At 34.4% G+C, this 24,867-nt stretch overlaps 1 protein-coding gene across 1 annotated transcript in view; it reads left to right on the forward strand.

Annotated features, from left to right (window-relative positions):
• The window catches only part of EXOC6B (exocyst complex component 6B), a 696,611-nt gene that overhangs the window by 315,273 nt on the left and 356,471 nt on the right, over positions 1–24,867 (forward strand). The window contains exons 9-11 of the mRNA XM_011945178.1: positions 16,586–16,669; positions 17,015–17,061; positions 18,396–18,516. Of these exons, the coding sequence (XP_011800568.1) occupies positions 16,586–16,669; positions 17,015–17,061; positions 18,396–18,516 (252 nt within the window). The remainder of the gene's footprint in view (positions 1–16,585; positions 16,670–17,014; positions 17,062–18,395; positions 18,517–24,867) is intronic.

The raw sequence follows: 24,867 nt of genomic DNA on the forward strand, positions 1-24,867 counted from the left end.
GAAACGGGGTTTCACCATGTTGACCAGGCTTGTTTCGAACTCCTGACCTCGTGATCTACCCACCTTGGCCTCCCAAAGTGCTGGGATTACAGGTGTGAGTCACTGTGCATGGCCTGCTATGGCATTCTTACACAACTCTTTTATTTTTATTTTTATTTTTTTTGAGGCGGAGTCTCGCTCTGTCGCCCGGACTGGAGTGCAGTGGCCAGATCTCAGCTCACTGCAAGCTCCGCCTCCTGGGTTTACGCCATTCTTCTGCCTCAGCCTCCCGAGTAGCTGGGACTACAGGCGCCCGCCACCTCGCCCGGCTAGTTTTTGTATTTTTAGTAGAGACGGGGTTTCACCGTGTTAGCCAGGATGGTCTCGATCTCCTGACCTCGTGATCCGCCCGTCTCGGCCTCCCAAAGTGCTGGGATTACAGGCTTGAGCCACCGCGCCCGGCACAACTCTTTTAAATGGACCTAGATACTTTTCTGCTTTTACTCGCTATCATTTTGTCGAGGATTTCTGGATTTCCATTGAAGTCAGATAAAATACCCTGTATATTTTAACGCTTTGAAACTTAAGGAGATTTTCTTAATGGTCTACCATACAGTATAATTTGGTAAATGTTCAGTATGCACTTGAAAATAATGTATATTTTACAGTTGTTAAGAGTGTTCTATAAATGACATTTTGATTTGCCAGTACTTTCTGATTTGGTTCTGACAGTATGCAGAGAAAATATTTAAGACAATTGTATTATAAATGGAGGAGGATAGAGATGTAAAGGGAAGTAAGGTTTCTCTCTACTCTGGAACTGGTAAAATGGAAACACCAGTGTCCTATAGTAAATTATGTATATATAATGTGATATCTACATTAACCACTAAGAAATGTGTAAATAGATACACCAGAAAACACTACAATTAAATAAAAATGGAACTCTAAAAAAATGGTTATTCAGGGAACCTATAGGAAGGCAAGAAAAATAAAAACAAGGAAAATAAACATAAAACAACAACAAAAAAAACCTGAGAAACATAAGTCCTAAGGTGAATAATTGTATTGAATGTAAATTATCTAAATATATCAATAAAAAGGCAGGTATTGATAAAATGATTAAGAAATATTGTCTATAGAAAAATCACTTTAAATATAATGATATAGGCAGGTTGAAAGTAAAAAGGAAGGGAAAAATACAACATGCAAACATTGATCAAAGAAAAGCAGAATAATCTCTATTAATATGAAATGAAGTAGACATCAGAGGAAAGAAAATTACCAGAGATGAGGTTTATTATATAATGGTAAAAGGGTCAATCCATCAAGAAGTTGCATAACCCTAAATGATAATGATTATGCCCCAAACAACAAAACTGCAAAATATGTGAAGTAAAAGCTAATAAAATAGAAAGGATAAACGGATGAATCACTATTATAGTTGAAGACTTCAGAATTCAAACTTCAAAAATTGATAAAATGACTGGTCAGGATTTCAGTAAGTTTACAGAAAAAACAACATCATCAACCAATAAGATGATAAACTGACTTTTATAGAACACTGTACACAACATCAGTAGAATATTCATTCTTTTCAAGCATCCATAAAACATATTAAGTCAGAGCATACCCTGGGCAAACAGACCTCAACAAATTTTGAAATCACATGTAGACCTCAATGGAATCAGACTAGAAATTAGTAACACAACTATAAAAGGAAAATCTCCAAAACCTCTGAAACTACATAATACACATATATAATGCCTGGGTCTAAGAGGAAGTCTCAAAGGAAATAAAATTGTATATTGAACTGAATGAAAATGAAGATCTGTGGCACACAGTGTTGGGAATGAAATTTATAGCACTAAACTGTTTACACTGGAAAAGAGCAGAAGTCTCAAATGAATAATGTAAGCTATCATCTAAAACCTAGGAAAAGAAAGGCAAAATAATCCCAAGGCAAGTAGAATGAATGAAAGAATAATAAGAGCCAAAATCATTGAAACTGAAAGCAAGAAACAATAGAGAAAATCAGTGAAATAGATTTTTCTCTTTAAAAGATTTATAAAATGAACAGACCTCCAACATGACTGACAAAGAAAAGGAAAGAATAAACAGATTATTGATATTAGGCATAAAACTAAAACAGGGAATATCTATAGGGACACTATTGATATGAAAAGGATAATAAGAGAACACTATGAACAACTCTATATACATAAATTTGACAGAGTAAAAGGCATTGGTTAATTCTCTGAGAAACACAGACTACCACAATTCACCCAATATGAAATGGATAATTTGAATAACCCGATGACTATGAAGGAAATTTAATTAATAATTTAAAAACTTCCCTCTAGGACTGGGCACAGTGGCACACAACTGTAATCCCAGCACTTTGGGAGGCTGAGGTGGGAGGATCGTTTGAGCCCAGGAGTTTGAGACCAGCCTTGGCAACATAGCGAGACCCCATCTCTAAAAACAAACAAACAAACAAACAAACCAAAGAAACAAACTTCTTTCTAAAATCTTCAGGCTCAGGTGGGTTCACTGGAGAATGCTACCAAACATTTATAGAAGAATTAACACCAATTGTTACAGAAATCAGAAATGGAGGGTACGCTTTCCGATTCATTTTATGAAATTAGTACCCTTAAGGTAAAGCCAGAAAAAATTAATATAGAAAAGGAAACTACAGATTAATATTCCTCATAAATATAGATGCAAAATTTTTAAAACAAAATCTTAAGTAGATTACAGTAATGTATAAAATGAATATATGACCCAGTCAGGTTTAGTTCAGGGATGTGTAAAGAAGAAAATCACATGATCATATCATTTGATGCAGAAAAAGTATTTGACAAAATCCAAAACACATTCATGATGTAAAAACAACAACAAAACTTCTTCAGCTGGATAAAAAACGTATGTCAAAACCCTGTAGCTAGCTTTATATTTAGGGGTGAAAGTCCAGATGGTTTCCCCCTAAAATTAGGAGCAAATCAAAAATATCTGCTCTCACAACTTTTATTCCATATAGTGCTGGAAGTTTTATCCAGTGCATTAGCGTAAGGAAAGGAGATAAAGGGCATGCAGAGTGGAAAGGAAGAAATACAACTGTGTTATTTGCGAATAACCTGATGATTGTCTATATTGAAAATCCTCAAGAATCCAGTACTAGGACTACTAAGTGAACCACCTAGTACTAGTAAGTTAGTTCAGCAAGATGGCAGGATATAAGATAACATATATCAATCAGTTGTTCTTCTGTATACTCACAAGGAGTATGTAGATACAAAAATTTTAAATGTGGTATTATTTATGATTGCTTAACAAAAAGAAATACTTAGTTTAAATCTAAGAAAAATCTACAGAATTTGTATGCTGACAACTACTAAATGCTGATGGATAAAATCATATATGTAAATAGATGGAGAGACATACTGTGTTTGTGGACTGGAAGACTCAACACAGTAAAGATACCAATTTTTCCCAGGTTTTTACAAAGATTTAATGAAATTCCTATACATTTTCAGCAGGATTTTTGTAGATACAAACAAGATTATTCTAAAATTTGTATCGAAAGGCAAAATAACTAGAATAGCTAAGACAAATTTTAAAGAAGAATAAATTGGAGAAATTAACTCATATAATTTCAAGACTTATTATACAGCTACAGCAATCAAGATGGCATGGTATTGGGAGAGGCTAGACTGTTAGATGAGTGGGACAGAATAGAGAACCCAGAAATAGATTCACAAAAATATTTGACAAAAATAATTCAACACACAGTGTCAGAACAATTGAACAGCCATAGACCAAAGAGAGAGCGAGAGTGAGCATGAGAGAGAACATAGAGCTAACCTCCCATTTTATGTAAAAATTATTATTACATTTTATGCAAAATGGATTATGAACTTAAATGCAAAACTATACAAACTTCAAACCATTTAGAAAAAATAGGAGAAAATCTTTAGCATCTAAGCTTAGGCAGAGTTCTTAAATTTCCCTCCAAAAGTACTAATTTTCTTTCAGTGTAAAAGAAAAAAATTGGTTGGCTGGACCTCATCAAAATTAAACACTTTTACTCTACAGAAGACTCTGCTGAGGATAAAAGATACAGTGGAGTGGGAGAAAATATTTGCAAACCACATATCCAGGAAATAAGTGCTTATTTATCTAGCATATATAAATACTTAAAAAGAACTCATCAGTAAAACAAACAAACAAAAAACAAAAGAAACAATGCAAGTAGGCAAATGAGCAAAAGACGTGAAGAAACAATTCACCAAGTCGGATATACTGATGGCATATAAGCACATGAGAAGATACTCAACATCATTGGTCGTTAGAGGAATTAAACTTAAAGTCACTACCCTGCTATCAGAATAGTGACATCTAATGCTCGTGAGGTTGCTGGTAAGAATATAAAATAGTAAAATGTAAAATGGCATAGTCACTCTGGAAAACAATTTGGCAATTTCTTGAAAAATTAAGCAACAACTTCCATATGACCCTGCAGTTGCACTCCTGGGCATTTGTCCCAGAGAAATAAAAATAAATGATATGAAAATAAGGGGATTTCAGGCAGAAAACTATACAGGAGTGTTTATAATAGCTTCATTTGTAATGGCCCCAAACTAGATGTTCTTTAACAGGTGAATTGTTAAATACCTGTGGTATATTTATATAATAGAATACTACTCAGCAATATAAAGGAAAGAACTATTGATATGTGTAACAAACTGGATAAATCTCTAGAGATTTATGCTGAGTGAAATAACCTAATCAAAAAAGATTACATACTCCTTTCCATACTCCTAAAAAACTTAACTGTGTGTTAAAATAACTTAAAAAGTGTAACTGGATTGTTTGCAACTCAATGAATAAATGCTTGAAAGGATGGATACCCCATTAATTTCATTTTTGTAACATTCTTAAAATGACAAAATTATATATTACATAGAAATGAATATGGAAATTATATAGAAATTGAGAAGAGGTTAGTGGTTCTTAGCAGTGAAGTAGGAAGTAGAGATGGAGAGCAGTGGATTTGGCTATAAAAAGACAACTTGAGGGATCCTTGTAGTCTGGAAATGGGCGTCTTGACTCTATCAATATCAATTTCCTGGATGTGAATATTGTACACAATATAGTTTCCTAAGATGTTTAAATTTGGGGGACTGGATAGAGTGTACATGGGGTCTGTCTCTGTTATTTCCTATAACTACATGTGGATCTATAATTAATTCTTTTATAATGAAAAATCTGAATAAAAATTGGTGATGAAGCAAATTTTATTCAGCTTTTAGTTTGCTTGTTTCCCTTCACCTGTATTCTTACATTATTTACCAGATGTAGATCTAATATTTATCCACTTTCTCTGTTTTTACATATTCTGTCTCTTTTTCTGAACATCTGAAGTTTAGTATGACAGATTTATTTATTCTTAGATTCTAAATTGGTCAGTTTCTGTACCGTTTCTGTTAATGACGGGGCTGAAGGCGTAGATTATTTATACGAGTTTTCCCCAACCCTCACTTAACTATATAAAAGGCTATTTTTGTCTGTGTATGTGTAGCAAATGTGATTTTGAGATGCTGGAAGAAGCCATGTGTCTTTAATAAAATATCCATTACATACATTTATATATCATAAAAATAATGCGTATAGCTCTCAGTTTATAAAGTACTTTGAGTCTCAGATTTTGTGCTTTTCCTGGCATTGACTTCCTTATATACATGGGAAGTTGCTTAGAAGCTATGTGCCTAGTTTTTTTTGTGTGTGTATAAAATCTTATACTGTACCTTCTGTTTAAGCCAGTACTTTCCATTATGAGAACTGTTAGCAATCTCTAACTGCCTTCATCTGTAACATGTTGGTATTATTTTAATTTACATTTTTAAATGCCACATTTTCCTATTAGCTCCTTAGAAATTGTTTCAGAGGCTCTATTCCTTTTGGCAACATGAAACAGATTAAGTTATTTGTCTGGAAAATTTTAAACTTCCAAACTGTGAATTACCTTAGCAATTTAGAAGATTGACAAGTGTAAGTTAGGTCAGAAAAGACTTAAAAATTGGCAAGTGTGAAATTGGGTATATGAATAATAACTTTAAACTACCAACTTTTGGAATAGTTCTTTGGAGAAAATGTAGAAAAACACCATTTTGTTCATGGTAATAAAAGCAATGACTCTCCTTTCTCATCATATGCAGACCCTCAGTTAAGAATTTTTGGTGTCCTATTTTTTGGCAAATAATTTGGTTTATTTCTGTTCTCACATACCCTTAGTTGTAACTGGTATGTTAGGGACCACTAAAGAAAATGATGGGATTTGGGAGTGGTAGGGCGATGTAATTTTAATCTTAATGATTCTTTTTAAATAGTAAAATAACTTGCATCTTATTTGTTTTATATTAAAAATGTTCTTGTCTACAAATTGATTAGATCATATTCTTTGAATAATTAGCCCATTAAGGTACACAATTATATGCAGATAATTCAGGTTAGGGTTTCCCTAACAAAAGGGATACTTATCTTAAAAGTGAAATTCAAATTTTTTTCTAATGAATTAACCTTCATCATTGAGGAAGTCTGCATTTGTTGTTGTTGTTGTTCTAGCCAGGTAGGTAAGTTGTAATTTTAAGCAGTTTGATTTGCTAAGTATGATTAAGAACCATTCCCTTTGAGGTTTACCCTTTCGCTTCTAAGGTACAACTGTTTATCATCTTGGGTCAAAGGTTATAAAAAGTAGTCATCAATTAAAGCTTTATTGGTTGTAATTGGTAATGCTATGAAAGGAGCCAGCCAAACTGGATCTGATAATAAAAGACTCTTTGTTAAAATATTTAATAAATTAACACTCTGTCTTGGAAAGGGGAAGCTAATTACAAAGGCCAAGATTGTTAATCATAATGTTTACTTTCTTCAAAAGCACAGACTCAACTACTCCATAATCATCAAACATCAGATTTCTTTCTTTTCTTTTTTTAAAATTCTACAGACTCTGTTGGTTCCCGGAGGGGATGCTCTCCTATGGCTCATTCTTGGGATATAGCAGCAGGAGGAAATGCCAAGACAAACATATGTTATAAGGGAACTTAAAAATAAACAGCGCTCTGTTAGAACATCAGACTGCCTCTGCTCTCTTCAAATAAGGGTCACAAGTTTATGTAGATTAATTCTGTAGGCTAATTGAGTGATAACAAGAATTGAGGCCTTTGGAAGTAATGATATTTTTAATGATAAATTATCTATCAAAGCAAGTATCCTTTCTCCATATACAGTTTTTTTGTGAGGTGTTTTGACATTGTTGTGGCTCTTGAAGTTTAGACGTTTTTCTTTTTAACTTTTGTGGGTATATACTATGTGTATATATTTATGGGGTACAGGAGATGTTTTGATATAGGTGTGCCATGTGAAATAAGCACATTATGAAGAATGGGGTATCCATTCTTTCAAGCATTTATTCATCGAGTTGCAAACAATCCAGTTACACTTTTTAAATTATTTTAAAACATACAGTTAAGTTTTTAAAATTTTTATTTTCAGGTCTGGGGTACACATGCAGGTTTATTACATAGATAAACTTGTGGTTTAGACATTTTTCAAAGCCCTAATACATATAAATGGAGCTGTGACACATACCACCATGACTCTGGAATGACCTTGTCATGGGAATGCTGTGAATTGGCTATTACATCTGGGAATTCAGTGTTTCTAGATTTAAGCAATAGGGGGCATCTTGGGTTTGTTCTTTTCACATATTTTTGTAGTCTGATCTTTAGGGCAGTTCTAATGAAAGAAAATCCTTCTTTGAGCCTGCTGTGCAAATTAGCCATATGGTGAAGTGTAATATCCCGCTGAACATCATTATGGGGCTCTATGAAAAGTACTCCCCTTTTCACATGGAAGCAAATTAAAATGGTCCTTTCAGTTTTTTTTTTTTTTTTTTAAACTCTGTATAAACCTGTCTTCACTTGGATGCCATGATAGTTAAAAGGGAGTTCCAGCTGCAGTCAGGGTGGTGAAATTACAGGCTTTCCCCAAGACCTGGTGGAAATATTGCTTCCTGTAGGCAGAGGCGGAAGAACAATGGTGTGTGCTTCCCTTCTTCCTTTCCCTTCCCTTGTTCTTTGTGTGGTTGTCCTTAGTTGCTTCTCAATCCAAGAGTTAATTTTCTGTCATTGTGACAGATGTGAAGAACTCAGCCCACTCTCCAATAGACCCCATACCAGTATCTACCAGGAAAGACCCGGTAGATAAAGAGCTGTTTAGCCAGATAATGGCATAGTAAATCTTAATGAAGAGAATATAAGGTCTGTCCCTTTCTGCCTGCTGTGTAGACATATTGCCCATATGAAGTAGTATTTCTCAGTGTAAGTTTTTTTTCCCTGCAAAAATAAGGATGTAAGATGCCACTAATGTTTAGAGGCATGGAGCTCAATAATGGTTTGAAATGTTCTGAATGTCTGTGTATATGATGAACGCTGTCACATTTCATGAAGAAAAGGAAATCCCTTGGAAAGGTGTTTCATCTTGCCGTCTCTTTCTCGCCCAAGAATGGGATCATGTGATTCTGACTTACTTGATTACTGGTGTACATTTGTAACCTACAGCAGCTAAAATTCAGCTTTGAGTTTTATTAGTAGTAAATTTTACTACTTTAATATGCAAAAACAAAAAGCCTTATTCATTTGCCCATACTGAGTGACAATATTGTTTTTGTTTCCTATGTTTTTATCTAGACAAGTGTCTGGACACATGGAGAAGAATTCAAGGTTGTCACTTGTTTTTTATTTTTATTTTTAAACATTTATTCAGAGCTCATGTTAGTTCCAGCATTTGTAAGGTGACAGTTTGTAGCATGAGTTTGAAGAAAAGGAGCTGGAACACTGTTGTGGCATAAAAGTGGATCATGCTAAATTATGTTGCTGGAGAAAAGATTTTTGTATGCAAAGTTCAATGAAAAGAGTATATACAATATGACCCTATTTATATGTGTGTATATGTTCATTATATGTGAAATATCTATCTATTTAGAATAGGGCAAAATCTGTAAGGATATTAGATCTTAGTGAATGGGCTAAATGCAAACCGCAAACAAAGTCTGAAAGAATGATCTACAAAGAGGTCGTCTTGCTTAAAATAGAGTTGGGAAAACAAAACAATATAAAGCAAAACGAGATCTGAGAAAATGTATCGAATAGGGAGTACATCAAAAAGTAAGTATTATGAGATCATGAATGGCTTTCATTTTTTCTCCTTGCCCATTTGTGTTATCTAGTTTTTCTACAAGTCACATATTTTACTTTTGTAATTAATAACTTAAAAAGAGATAAACAATGTAGAAAACACAGCTATAAACAAAAGGTTAAGAAAAGGAAACTATTTCCAACGTTGCCTGAGAAGTATGTTATTTTTGATAAAACCCAGTGCTAGGATTAATTATTAGACTTTGGGAATAGCAATGGCTTTTGGAGCATTTGACCATTTGTGCCTTTCCCCAGGTAGTACATAGGGTGTGATATAATATTAAATATTTAAATGAAATATGAATTTAGTAAATCAAGTACCCAGTGAATTGAAGAAGAGCTTAACAGGGCTTGGAGAATATTTTTTTTCTCTTGTTTGGCCATTAAGTAAATATAGGATATGTGCTGTGATTATTTAGCCCTTCTTATATAGTTTCTTTTTAACTAAATGTTAAAAAAAATTGTGGAGATTTCTTTATAATATTACAGTCTTTAGGTTAAATTTCAGATGGTATATATGTATTCAATATAAAAAACATTAAACTGGCTGGACACAGTGGCTTACGCCTGTAATCCCAGCACTTTGGGAGGCCGAGGCAGGTGGATCACAAGGTCACGAGATTGAGACCATCCTGGCTAACGTGGTGAAACCCCGTCTCTACTGAAAATACAAAAAGTTAGCCGGGTGTGGTGGCATGCACCTGTTGTCCCAGCTACTTGGGAGGATGAGGCAGGAGAATCGCTTGAACCCGGGAGGCAGAGGTTGCAGTGAGCCGAGATCCCACCACTGCACTCCAGCCTGGATGACAGAGTGAGACTCCATCTGAAAAAGAAAAAAAAGTTAAACAAAGCCTTGCTTGCCTTCTATGTCTGTCTTTCTTAACTCTTACCAAAATACTTTAGATGCATAAAAATCTGAAAAGTAACACCATTCATAAGTAAGGCTGATGATTAACGTTTTCTCTGAATTTAAGTAAAATTTTCTCTGTTGGGCCAATTGAATGGATTGAGAAATCTAGCTGTTAGGTGATGTGATTTGCTGTTATAAACAGAGAAAATTGTAAGTCAGAAGACATTTTATACCTTTCCCACTGTATGCCTTCTAGCTTGAAAATAGGATCCTGAATGTATAAGTACATTAGCCAGCATCTTAGTCCATTTGTGCTGCTATAACAAAATTCTACAGATTGGGTAATTTATAAACAATAGAGACTTATTTCTTAGGGTTCTGGAGGCTGAGAAGTCCAAGATCAAGGCAATAACAGTTCTTCTGTCTGGTGAAGGCTGCTGTTTACTTCCAGATGACAACTTACTGCCTTATCCTCCAGAGGGAGGGAATGAAGGGGAGGAACTCTTCCACCCACATGGCAGAAGAGATGGGTGGGTGCAAACCCACTCCCTCAAACTCTTTTGTAGGGGCCCAATTCCATTCATGGAGGCCCTACCCTCATCACTTAATCACCTCTTAAAGGCCGCATCTCTTATTACTATGTTGGTGGTTAAGTTTCAACCACCAACTTTAGGGGACACATTCAGACCATAGCAGTTGGAAACCCTTGTGGTGCACGGATTTCCCATTTTAAGGCTCTTAGAGTGTGGGATAAGGGGAATTGGGGAATTGGGGTACTGCTGATGGTTGTACAGTTCATCCTGTGGTGGAGAATATTCAAAATAATAGTGCCATACAAGAGCACATATATGAAGATCCTGTATTACTCTGGTTTTTATTCAGTTTAAGAAATTCAGATTATTAAACACTGGGAACTGCGTGGTAGGAGAATATTTGCTCGTATTTTATAGGCCAGTTGCTTGCTGGATGCTAAAATCAATTTGTAGATTGCCTTTGGCATGTCTTTGGACCTGGGCACATCAACCTATGAGTTGCCACTTCCATGATGATGTTAGATCTATAGCCAGATAAATGGTGAATGGGCCAAATGCAAACCACAAACCAAACCTGAAAGCTCCTCTCATTCAAAATAGAGTAAATGGGAAAACAAAACACAACAAAACAAAATGATGTCTGAGAAAATATATTGACTAGAAAGGGTTAAAGAACATCATCCTAAAAATCCAGAGGAAACATGACGCTAAAAGTGATTTTCTATAGGAATCAAAAGAAAATTCTTAAAAAGAATTGTCTCTATGAAATGAACAAAAAACTTTAAAAGAATAAATGGAGATCGAAAAATTACATGAGGAGACGAATAGGAATACTTGCAAGTAAATTATTATTGCAGTAGGAGATGAAGGGCAAATATAAAAGTAAAGGCTTATAAGAAATTGTAGATTAATAATTTATTCACACTTTTAATCATTTATTGAAAATTGCATACCAGTTATGTGTCTGGCATTGTTGTAGGAGCTGGGAATACAACAATAAATAAGATAAACTGAGACTTTTTCTCATGGAGCTTGCATCCTAACAAGAGGAGACAGACAGTAAACAATACCAGATGGAGATATGTGCTAACCAAAGAATTAAAAGGGTTATGTGTTAGGGAAAACTTTCCATTTTAAATCAAGTAGTAGAAAAGTCTTCTCTAGGTAGTTGATGTTCAAAGTTATATTTGAGTTATCAGAAAGAGCTATACATTTCCTCATGGCTCATGTCCTTTGGACTTTTTTGCTAGGTTCTTTTGTACTTTAATTCTACAAGCATTTCTTAGAGCCCTTTCTCTAAGGGCCTTGATTACTATCTCTCTGCTAATGATTATGATTCTCTTGAGCTATAGACCCAAATATGCCAGTTCCCGAACACTTGGCACTTGGAAGTCATCAATTAAATATGCCCAGTACAGAAGTCATCATTATTAATCTTCCCAAATATAGTCAATTCTCATTATTTATGGTAGTTATGTTCTATAAAGTCACTGGAAACACTGAGTGAGCGAATACTGAGCCATTGTTTTTAGGAGAAATACAGGTTTAGTTTCCTGTGAGCTTCTGGTCACATTTTCATCAACCAATGAATGCATAACCTTGATTTATGAGTGTTTCTGTTTAAGGACATATTATTTAGTATATCTTGTTGATTCGTTAACATTGAACTCATAGCCAACAGCACTATACTCGTGCCTGAGAATTTATCTACTGTGTGGGTTTTCTCTGTAAGGCACATCACAGTTTTCTTGAGCTTAGGAGCACTAGACAGCACGTAAGTACTATTGTTGGGGGCCATTTTAAACAGCAAAATCATCAACCAAAAATGCAGAAATGCAAATATGTGGCACTGGATAGACTATGAAAATAATATCCGTTTGCAATATGAAAACTAAAATAAGAAGGCAGAGCATTGCCTTGTTTAAACCTTAGCTGGAAACATGTGCATTAGGCAACTCAAATTTTTCACCCCTCTGCACATGTCTGTTGAATGACTATGAAAGAACTATGAGTAAGCATGTAGACAAATTCGCAAATACAGAATCTGTGAATAATGATCTACTGTTTATTCTGTCTACTTATGTTCCCTCTCTCACAGATGAAAACACCATCAAACCAGTTACCCAGGTTAGAAACTTTTTGTCAACCTTCTTTCCTTCCTATTCTTTATCACCCATATCCAATTAAGTTCCAGCTTAAACCTCCTAAATACATCTAAGAGACTGATCTTTGCAATTTTAATTTTTCCTTTTCTTTATTGTACCTCTGCAGTACAACTTCCAAAATATCTAAAATTCTTATGGTCACTAGAGTACAAATACCTTAACATAATTTATGAAGCTTTCCTGCCTCATCTCTTGTCAGCCCTATACCTTACACCTCAAGTTCCAGCCATGGAGAACTTCTTTCAGATTCTTAGGGTATGTGATGCTTTTTTTTCCATTCAGCCTCTTTGTCTCCTCCAGGAACATTTTTTTCCTTTCTCTCTTTCTGGCTTATTCTTCTGACTCATTTGTCAATTAGAAGCATAAATGTCGTTTTTTAAAGAAGCTTTCTTTGACACTTCTCCCACCCACCACACACACACACACACACACACCCTACTTTAATCCATAGGATTCTGTAGTTCATTTGAATATAATTGCTTGTTTGTCAGTCTTCCATAGTAATCTATAAATTCAGTAAGTACAGGTACTGTTCTCAGTGTGCCAATCACATGGTAACCACTTAGTATATATTAAGTGACTTGGTTTTTGGTGAGATTGTGTGTATTAACACAAAACTTTTGGAGCAGTATAATACTAATGACATAAAGTAAGAAAAAATCCAAGTTTTACTTGCCTGCTTATTGTTTTATATCTATTTGCTTATGTCTTCAGCAGCTTTTTAAAAAAATGTTAATGATTGAAAGAGCTTGGAGCTTAAGTGAAACCTCTGTAGTTCATCTAGTGACCTCTCTGTGAATAGACAGGCACTTCACCAATTACTCAACTGGACTGGTCAAACATGTACGTCTCAAATTCCACCTTTAAGTATTGAGTTGACAAAATTGGCAGAGGGAATAGAGTAACGAAAGGTGAATTTAGCAGCCACTAAGGAAACTCCAGCTCATTTTTGTAAATGGGAAGCCAGACCTGTTAGATAAATTGGTCTTTTCTTTTGTTTTTATTCTATTGAAGGAATACTTGAAAGGCAAAACTATACCCAGTTTAGAATTAAGGAGAAGTTCATGATTTGGTTTTTATATAGAATTTCATCTTATGTATTTTCTATCATGTATAACAAAAAATTAAATTAGTGTAGTATGGTATGATTAGAGAGAATGCTTTCTCTAAATTCTTTAGTAAGTGTGTCTTGGCTCCAAAGCATGTTGAATATGTAATGTCACACTATAATAATAAAGGTCCTTTAGGGCTGTTCACCTTAAAATAAAAAGCCCTTTAGTGTATACAGAATGTAATTAAGATTTAATAATACTACTATGCTGTGAAATAGTGATAGGTTGAGAATAACTTTAACAAATCAGCTAGCAGTTTCCTCTTGTTTGTCAAATGGAATCATTTGCCTCCTCATTAATGTATGGATGAAAAAAGCCTTGCATAGCTGTCCTAATGTTTGATTTCATTTTATAGGAAGGAAAAATTCAGGTGTATACAGTTATAATCACTTTAGAACTTTAAAACTGTTGTTTTTAAGCTACACCAGGGTTCAACATACCGTGACCCATGAACCAAATCCAGCGTGTTGCCTGTTTCTGAATGGCCTGTGAACTAAAAATGGTTTTTACATTTTTAAAATCAAATAAAAGGAATATTTCATAACAGGTGAAAACTGTGCGAAATTATAATTTGTTTCCATAAACAAGGCTTTACTGGAACACTGCCATAGTTGTTTATGTCTTGTTTATGGCTGCTTTTGCATTACAGCAGCAGAATTGAGTAGTTGTCCACCAAGCCCTCATATATTTACTATCCTGCCCTTTACAGAAAATGTTTGCCAACCCCTGAGCTACACTAGTGTCTTTACATGACTTAGTACCTTAAGTCAACTTTCCCAAATTTTAGGACCGGTTTGGGAATGTAACAAATAAATCATCTTGAATAAAGTTCTTCAATTTTTCAGGAAGGCAGAGGAAAACTAAACTAGGTATTGCATGGCATTTATACTTTTTTTAGGTGGGCGGGGCTTTTACTTTAATCATTGATTTTATCTTATTTATTTTTAAAATAAGCACTTGCATGAGATACTATTCGAAGAGCTTTATAACTCCTCTAAATCCTCATTACAACCATATGATGTTGGCATCTCTACAAATGAGAAAACCATGGCACACCTATTAGTGAAAGTTAAATAGTGGAACTTAAAATAGTGGTAGGAAGTTATACAGCTATTTACAGCAGTTGTACAGCTAGTAAGGGGCAGAGTCACTATTCAAATGTAATAGTCTCTGGTTTCAACGTCAGTTTTCTTTACCACTGGTATTCTCTCTTTTCATTTTTACTCTTATTTGTTTAGAAAAGCTTTGGATTAAGAGTAGAATTCAGGGCTGGGCGTGGTGGCTCACGCCTGTAATCCCAGCACTTTGAGAGGCTGGGGTGGGCAGATCACGAGGTCAACAGATCGAGACCATCCTGCCCAACATGGGGAAATCCTGTTTCTACTAAAAATACAAAAATTAGCTGGATGTGGTGGTGCACACCTGTAGTCCCAGCTACTCAGGAGGCTGAGGCAGGAGAATCTCTTGAACCCAAGAGGCGGAGGTTGCAGTGAGCCGAGATTGTGCAACTGTAATCCAGCCTGGTGACAGAGTGAGACTCTGTCTCAAAAAAAATAAAAATAAAAATAGAAGAATTCAGTAATACGTGGGGTGTGATAATCTAAACATGCTGAGTTTGTATTAGTTTCCTAGAGCTGCTGTCACAAGGCCCCATAAACTGAGTGGTTTAAAACAACAGAAATGTGTTCTATCCCAGTTTTGGAGGCTAGAATTCCAAAATCAAGGCATTGGAAGGACCATCTTCTCTCTGAGACTGGGTAGAATCTTTTGTTGTGTTTTTCTAGCGCCTGCTGGTGATCAACAATCTCTGATGTTCCCTGGCTTGCAGCTGCATCACTCTATTCTCTGCCTCTGTCATCGCATGGTGTTCTCCCCATGTGTCTCTGTGTCTATTCTTTTCGGCTTTTCAGGACACCAGACATACTCTATTAAAGTCCCACCCTCCACTGATAGGATCACATCCTAATTTAACTAATTACATCTACAATGGCCCTATTTCCAAATACGGTTACATTCTGAAGTTCCATGAAGGACATGAATTTGGGGAGACCCAGTACACAGCTCATGAGTCAGATATTATTCTGTAGAGCACTTCTCATTTTAAGCCCAGAAACCCTAAATTAAAAGTGGGAACTGTGCACCAAGAATCTTCATGCTTTTGTTTTTTGTTTTTCTGATTTAATCCTGTGCTAGATTATACCCTAAGGGGGAATACTAATTTATTGTTCTCAATTCCTGCTTTTTCCCCTGCTTCGCATTGCCTCTTTGTTCAGGATTCATTTGATAGCTGGTTTTTAGTCTGGACATTTTTCTTCTGGAATGTTCTGTGACTTTTTTAAGGAACATTTTTCTTACCTGTTATCATAACTTATGGAAAGGTTGGTTTCCCTTCATTCTTGTGAATTTGAGACAGTTGATTCAGAAACCAGCTTTGGTGTGCTGGTGGTTAAGTTCTGGTAGTTTCCTTGTGAGGATATTTTGTATACACCCTGACAGGTTTGTAAGTCAGGTTCAATAAATGGTAATAGTTATTTTTGTTTTCTATTGTTATCATCAATGTTAAAATAGCAGATTTTGAGAAATGTGATACTACCTCAAATTCCAGACCTGGGACCTTGTCTTTTCCCTTGAAATATAAGAGTAATTGGTCCAATTGTGTCAACCCATTTTCTTCTTTATTTTACAGGGTGCCCGGGAAACATTTGAGAATTACTACCGAAAACAGAGGCGAAAACAGGCTCGTTTGGTACTTCAACCTCCATCTAACATGGTAGGATAACCATCTTCACTTTTCTCACATTTTTACTTTTCCTCCTTGATGTCTTTTGATGCTTGTGTGTGTGTGTATGTATACACTGTCATTCTGAGACCACTTTTGGTGGATGTGACTTGCAGTAAGAAAACATTATTCATTGATTGCTGTGTGTCAGGCACTGTTCTAAGTACTGGATATGTGCTGCTGTATTTCCTCTTCATTGGTAGATAATATTATTATTTTTACCTTATCAGATATCCTCTAGGGAGCTGAGCCTTAAGAGATAAAGTGACTGATTTTAACTTAGTCTTAATGTAACAAAACAGAAACAGTAACTTCTTCTTCTTTGCTTTGTTGCAGCATGAAACTTTAGATGGCTACAGGAAGTATTTTAATCAAATAGTAGGGTAGGTATATATATATATATATATTTATTTATTGAAATTTATACTCTTTCCATTCATAGATTTGTGAGTGTTGGAAAAATAAATAAGGTTTTCCTTAGTAAATTCTTTTCATTTTCTCTTTTTAATCCTTAAGACAAGATTTGTTTTTGATTTTCTAATGATTTAAAAGGAACATCCTGCTGGTTTCAATGTTATGTTGCTGGAGGGCATTTTTGTGGATAAAGTGAGAAAAACATTGAATTGTAATCTTATTACACTTGATGTTTTGTTTCTTTGTTTTTGGTAGATGGAACCAAATAATTAGCAAAAGTTGGCAAACTTTTCCCAAAAGGGCCAGATAGTAAAATATTTTAGGCTTAGTAGGCCATATGATCTCTGTCACAACTGATTAGCTCTGTTGTTACAGTGCAAAAGTAGCTATAGACGATATGTAAATGATAAGCGTGGCTATGTACCAATAAAACAATCTTTATAAAAATAGGCAGTGGGCTAGGTTTATCCCATAGGCTATATAGTTTGCCACCCTCTTTTAGAATATATATAGTGGTACGGAATTGCATTTCCCAAATAAACATCCCAATACAGGCATCTTGTTCTAATTGCAAAATAATGACTTTGCAGTTAAAAGAAAAGGAAATAACTTGGATTCTTCATCAGGTTTATTTTTTTCAGATTTAAATTGTTTCAATGTAATTAGTTATTAAAATATATCATAAAAATTCTCTAATAAAGACTTTTTTTCATTAATATGAACATTTAGGCAAGACAATGAAAGCTACATTTTAAATGCGTAATAACAAAAAGCCACAACAAGATTGTTCAAACATAACTTCGCATTTTTGAAACCTTTATACGATGCCTTTTCAGCACTTTGATGACAGAGTCCACATGAAGGGAATTATTTTGATATATTGAGCACTGGATTCTTATACATATATGATGTATATATTAGCTTTTGTGATCTCTTTAAAATTTGTTTTTTTGAAATGTATTGATGGCTGGGTATTTTCTTAATATAACAAAATTTGCCTCCATTACCTCTACACATTTTCCTCCCTTTTAAACTACTGGATATCATTGTTAACATTTAATAGAAATTTAATAGAAATGTAACTCTAATCTCTCTAGGAGTGGTTATGAAGATATCATGGTCACAGACATAATTTTTAATCCAAGTAGCCTGATTTCATTTATGATACTGAATAACTTTCTTCAAGAAAAAAATGACCACTAACTTTGCCTTTGATGGTATCTCTTAATGCTTGTCAAACCCCAGAGAGAGTAATAAAATTGTAATTTCTGACAGCTGTGCTTTCTTTTTTCCTCAATCTTAGCTTTTTTGTGGTTGAAGATCACATTTTACATACAACCCAGGGCTTAGTAAATAGAGCCTACATTGATGAACTGTGGGAAATGGCACTTTCAAAAACCATCGCAGCACTCCGTACCCACTCGGTATGTAAGAAGCCCAAGGGAAGTTGTTATTTAGAGCTGATTATCTATATACTATTCAGTGTTTTACTGCTTTAAAATCAACGTATGTATGTCTTTGGAATCACTCACTTGGAACTATGTATGTCCTTCAAAGACATAGAGGTAGCTCCTTCAAATTATCACATTTTCTACCACTGAACTCACTTTTATAGAAGCCCTTTGCAATAAGAAAATAGCAGCTAACGCCTATTGATTATTCTATGTGTCAGATGTTCTGCTTACTTCATATATACTCTCTTATTTCATCCTCACTAAACCCTAGAAAGGTAGGTATTATTATTATTATTATTATATTTACCTTATAGTCTGGGAAATTGAACCTCAGAGAGGTTAGGTAACCAGCCTAATGCCATACAATAAGAAGTAGAAGTCGGATTGAAACCCAGATGGTCTGACTCTAGAGCCCACGTTCTTAGCCACTATACCATTTTGCCTGCTATAGTGCCTATTAATATTATAAACACTGATTTGGAGTTCACAGTTCTACTCTTACCTTTTGAAAAAAAATGTTCATAACATACTAAGTGGCCCAATTTTATGTTCCCATGATGTATTGATACATTTTAATGTGGCATATATTTTTGGTGATAATCCACTTTATTTCAGGTGGAGAATACTGGCTATGAATTCCCTTCCTTCCTTCCTTCCTTCCTTCCTTCCTTCCTTCCTTCCTTCCTTCCTTCCTTCCTTCCTTCCTTCCTTCTTTCCTTCCCTCCCTCCCTCCCTCCTTCCCTTCCTTCTTTCTTTCTTTCCTTCCTTCCTTCCTTCATTTCTTAAAGATTGATTATGCTTTGGCAGTGGGAATGTGACAATGAACAAGATAGATAGTCTTTGCTCTCAGAGTTATATTTTGATTGGAAGAGATATCCAATAAACATGTAACAAGAATGTCAGACAGTGATCATGCAATGCAGGCAGTGAAAATAGAATGACAGATTAGGAAACAGGGTGTTTGCTTTTTGAAGTGGCATTCTGAGATTAGAATATCAATGAGTCACCATTTATGCAAAGAAGACCAATTAAATGATCATTTTAGTCCTAAAGAACAGTAGTGCATGGGCTCTTATCTCAACATGTTTGAGGTATAATAGTGAGGAGTAAATGACAGAAGATAATTTAACATTAAAACAATTTCTTTAAGTGACTGTAGTATCCATCTACTTGTGCTAGCTAGAAACTTAAAAGTCATCCATGACCCATGAACTCTCTTTTCTAATTAATCAGCAAGTATTCCAGACAGAGTAAATACTGTGTGTAAAAATCTATTTTAAGGAAACATAGCCCTCTCAGAGACCTGAAAGAAGTCCGGAGTGGATAGAACATAGGGTGAAGTAAGAAATGAGAAGTAGGTAGATGCCATGTTATTTAGGATCTACTTGACCTTTTAAACAGTGGGCTGAATGGAATGTATTACGTGTGGATGTATTCAAGGTGAGGGTGAGATAACTTGGAGTAAGATGATCAGATTTTCATTTTGAAAGATTGTTCTGGCTTAAGTGTGGACAGTAGATGAGGGGTAAGAATGAATTCATAAACAATTACTAGGCTAGTCTAGTATTCCAGGCAAGTGATAATGATAGTTTGGGTCAAGGAGTGATAGCAAATATTGAGAGATGTAGATGAATTCAAGAGATTTTTAGGAAGTAAGATTAATTGTACTTTCTGATGGATTAGATATAAGAGGTAAAAGGAAAAGAACTATCAAGGAAATGCCTAGGTGAATGGGTTCCTTTCTTGGATGATAGTGTTAGTAGTTTTGATAGTTTGGAGTGGGGATATGATGAGTTTACATTCAAAATGATTACTTTGTGGTGTCTTTGTGACATCCAAGCAGCAAGATCTAGGAGATTGGTTAATATGTATGTGGGTTTGATCCAAAGAGGATATGTCAATATTGAATGTGTTGCAAATATTTTTCTCCTTTTATTTTTACTGATGTTTTTTGTTATAGTATACAGAACTTTTAAATATTTATATATCTGATAATACTTATCTTAATTTTAATTTTCTTTCATTGTACACATATAACCAAGGACTTGATCTGACATTTTTATCATTTTATTCTTCTGTCATAATAAAATCTGGCAAATTTGAAAAGTCTTTTTACATGTTTTTGTGTGTTCTGAGATTTTTTGTAAGTTGCTTAACTATTTTATAATTAGATTTTTACACATTTATATGTTTACAACCACCTGTTATTTACTCTCATTTATAGTATGATTAAGGATCTCATTTTTTTTATAGTGGTAGTAGTGCACCCATTGTCTTAGGATCATTTTTTGAGTGCCTTATTTTTCCCCATTGAGTCGTGTGTTCTAGCATATAAACATTATAAAAATATGTTTCTGTATTATAATAGAATTTTTGATTATTAAGAACATTTTAGTCATCATCCCTTGCATGGTTATTATTAGCTTTCTGATATATAAATGTAAAGTCCCTTTTTGAATATATAAATGAACTATACAATATATAATAGGTTTTAAATAGGAACATACTGTGTTTTTCATTTAATGTCTAATGAATGTGATTTAATTTTAATATACATAATATTGCATTGTAGGATTATATTATTATTTTTAATTGATTCATGTTATATTTTGGGCTTTCAAGAAAGTTTTTGGCTTTTTTTCTAGCTATTAAAAACATTGCAGTAAATACTCTTATAAACATAACCTTACACAATTGATTATACTTAGAGCAAATTCTTAAGAAGTGAAAATAGTGAGTAAAAGTATTTGGACATTTCTTAGGTTCTAGATATTGCTCATTTGCTCTCCCAAACTATTTAACACTCTGAGCAGCATCTACTAGAATGCCTATTTCCCTATTCTTTTTACTCCACAGAAAGTTATGTTTAGAAACAGAAAATCATTTCTAATTTCAGAAATTGTATCTTATTTTATTATGCTTTTTTAAAAAAAATACTGATATTAGGTCGGACATATTAGCTTACTCCTGTAATTCCAGCACTTTGGGAGGCCGAGGAGGGCAGATCACTTCAGGTCAGGAGTTTGAGACCAGCCTGGCCAACATGGTGAAACCCCGTCTCTTCTAAAAACACAGAAATTAGCCAGGCACGATGGCATGTGCCTGTTATACCAGCTAGTCAGTAGACTGAGGCAGGAGAATTGCTGGAACCCAGGAGGCGGAGGCTGCAGTGAGCTGAGATAGTGCCACTGTACTCCAGCCTGGGTGACAGAACAAGACTCCGTCTCAAAAAAAAAAAAAAAAAAAAAATTAATACTGATATTGAAAATCTCTTCGCATGTTATTTGTATATCTTAATAGAATTTCTTGTTCATATACATTGACTTTATCTTATTTTTCACAAGTTTTTAAACATTTTAGTATTATTGAAACACGGACATTAGCCTTTGATCTTAATGTTAACCTCATCTGATAATATGTTGTAAATATTTTTTCTTAATTTAATGTCTCTTACCTTTTCTGCAGCTTCAAAAAGTTTTAACATTTTTGAGTAGTTAATTTTGTTGATCATTTACTTTATAATTTATGTGTTCTTCATTACAAAGCATATGTGTTTATCTGTATTTGATTTTAGTATTTCTGTAGGTCCTTTTTCTACAATCATAAAAAATTTATTTTAGCATAGGGTATGAGATTGGACTCTCTTTAATTATTTTGAAAATGACTTCTCACTTGCAATAACATCATTGTAATAATCTACTGTCTTAGTGGGCTCAGGCTACCATAAGAAAATACCATCGACTGGGTGGCTTAAATGACAGAAATTTATTTTCTTATAGTACTAGAGAATGGAAGTCAGAGATTAAGTTGTCCACATGGTCAGTTACTGGTGAGGGTTCTCTTCCTGGCTTATAGAAGCCTGCCTTCTCACTCTGTCCTCACTTGACCTTTCCTCAGTGTATGCCTGCTGAAGAGGAATTGCTCTCTCCTTCTCCTTTTATAAGGAGAGCAATCCCACTGAATTAGGGCCTCACCTGTATCACTTCATTTGATGTTAGTTATCTCCCAAAGGCCCCATCTCCAAATATAGCCATGCTGGGATACAGGACATTAACATGTGAGTTTTGGGGGCAGAAACAACAGTCTGTCCATCTCTCCTTTCCCTACATGTTTTGAAGGCTACCTTTTTAATATTATATTATGTATACACTAAGGTTTATTTCTAGGTTATATGATTGAATTCTCTCTCCTTGAATCAATACAACGTTGTGATTATTGTATCTGATATTGTGTGGCTTAATTTTTGTTTATTTTATTTTATTTATTTGTTTTTTCGAGAGAGAGTCTCGCTCTGTCACCCAACCTGGAGCACAATGGTGTGATTTCAGCTCACTGCAACCTCCGCCTCCCGGGTTCAAGTGATTTTCCTGTCTCAGCCTCCCAAGTAGCTGGAATTACAGGTGCCTGCCACCATGCCTGTCTAATTTTTTGTATTTTTAATAGAGTTGGGGTTTCACCATGTTGGCCAGGCTGGTCTTGAACTCCTGACATCAGGTGATTCACCCACCTTGGCCTCCCAAAGGGCTGGGATTACGGGCATGAACCACTATGCCCGGCCCACTTAATTTTTTTATAGATATGTGTATCCTCTTAAATCCTCTTTTTAAAATATGCTGTTTATTCCCTTATTATTCTTCAGTCAACTTGCGAATCACTTTGTTACAACCCTTCCACCTCTAGTTCACACCCCTAAAAATTGAGATATAATTTGGTTGTGCAGTAAATCTACAAATTAATTGACATATTTCAGGCTCTGGTAGTTTTCACCAAAGAAGATACACATTTTGGTTACTTACGTGCCTTTCATGTCTTTTGGTAAAATGTTTAATAATACTTCCCATCAAAGTACTATTTTTAGGTGTTTTATTTATTTTTTTGACAGGTTATTTTGTGGAAGGTTTTTATTCCCCCATCCTGTTTATTAACTAGTATTACTGTCATTCTGTGGGAGAAAAGTTTCTGGTTTTGTTTATTTTATATCTATCCATTTCACTGAATTCTCTAATTTTATTTTGTTTCCTGAAAAAAGTTGTCTTTCCTTTAGAAATCAGAATCATTCCATTCACTTTTTTTTTTCTAGAGCAATGTTTTTTTTGTGTGTTCCTGATACATTTGGGAATGTAACAGATCTCTAAATCTCTCAGTAGAAAAATGCACCCTCTTTTCTTCAGCATGCAATTTTATTTGATACTATTAAGAGCAGGACACTTTTCAAGTGTGCTGACTTTTTTCAAAGTGTAGATCTGTGGAGAACATTAATCTTAAGGGAGTGTTTCTTTGTAGATATATTGTATGTTCTTTTTAACTGAAGAATAAATGACAAATACCTTATTTTAAAACATCATTAGTTTAGCATTGATCTGTGGAGGTAAAAAGTAGATTAGTGGTTGCTTAGGGATTAAAGAGGTGATAGCTAAAGAGTACGTATGGAGTTTCATTTTATTATTTTAGTTTTTATTTTTTGTTCTGGGGTACACGTGCAGGATGTGCAGGTTTGTTACATAGGTTTCATTTTAAAGTAAAGAAAATTTCCTAAGTTTGACTATGATAATGGTTGCAGATATCTGTGAATATAAAAACAACTAAAAACTATTCAATTATGTATTTAAATGGGTGAGTTGTATGATATGGGAATTATATCTTGACAAAGTTTTTAAGAAACAACTCAGTATTAACACAGATTTACTCACTGAACAATTTTATACATTAGGAGACAGAGTGTTGGTGCCACAAATGCTGACTGTATTTCATAACACTATTTATTAGTAGCACCCAGCAAACAAAGTAAGAACAACCCACACATCAAATAGAATCTCAAAAACACTGTGTCTATGAGACTACATTCTTTATCAAATGTTTCTATATTTTCTAGCTTTATATATGGCTATTTAAAATGACTCTTTACTTTTTCTGATTAAATTATTAGTGTAAATTGAAACATTTTGAAAGATTCGATATTTCATGCATTAATATGTGCAGCATTCTCAGTGCTGATTTCAAAACATAAGATCTTGCATAATCTACTTCACTTAGTAAATTTAGCAATATATTAAAAGATTTAATATGCCTAGTATAAAGGAGAGTTCATTTCAGGAATGGTTCAATATTAAAAGATCTGCTTAATATGATTGTTAATGATAATATAGTAATACTGAAAAAAGTATTTTTAAGATTCAACTATACTAATCAACCTAGTCCTTCAGCCCAAGATATGAACAAACAGCCAAGAATCATAAAATATTTGAAGAAAACCAATTCTATCACATGGAAGACCACAATAAACAAGTAGAATAGCCGTTCTTTAGCAAATACAAATTACAG

The sequence above is a fragment of the Colobus angolensis genome, unplaced genomic scaffold (genome assembly GCF_000951035.1).
Source record: "Colobus angolensis palliatus isolate OR3802 unplaced genomic scaffold, Cang.pa_1.0 Scaffold24, whole genome shotgun sequence".
Taxonomy (NCBI): Eukaryota; Metazoa; Chordata; class Mammalia; order Primates; family Cercopithecidae; genus Colobus; species Colobus angolensis.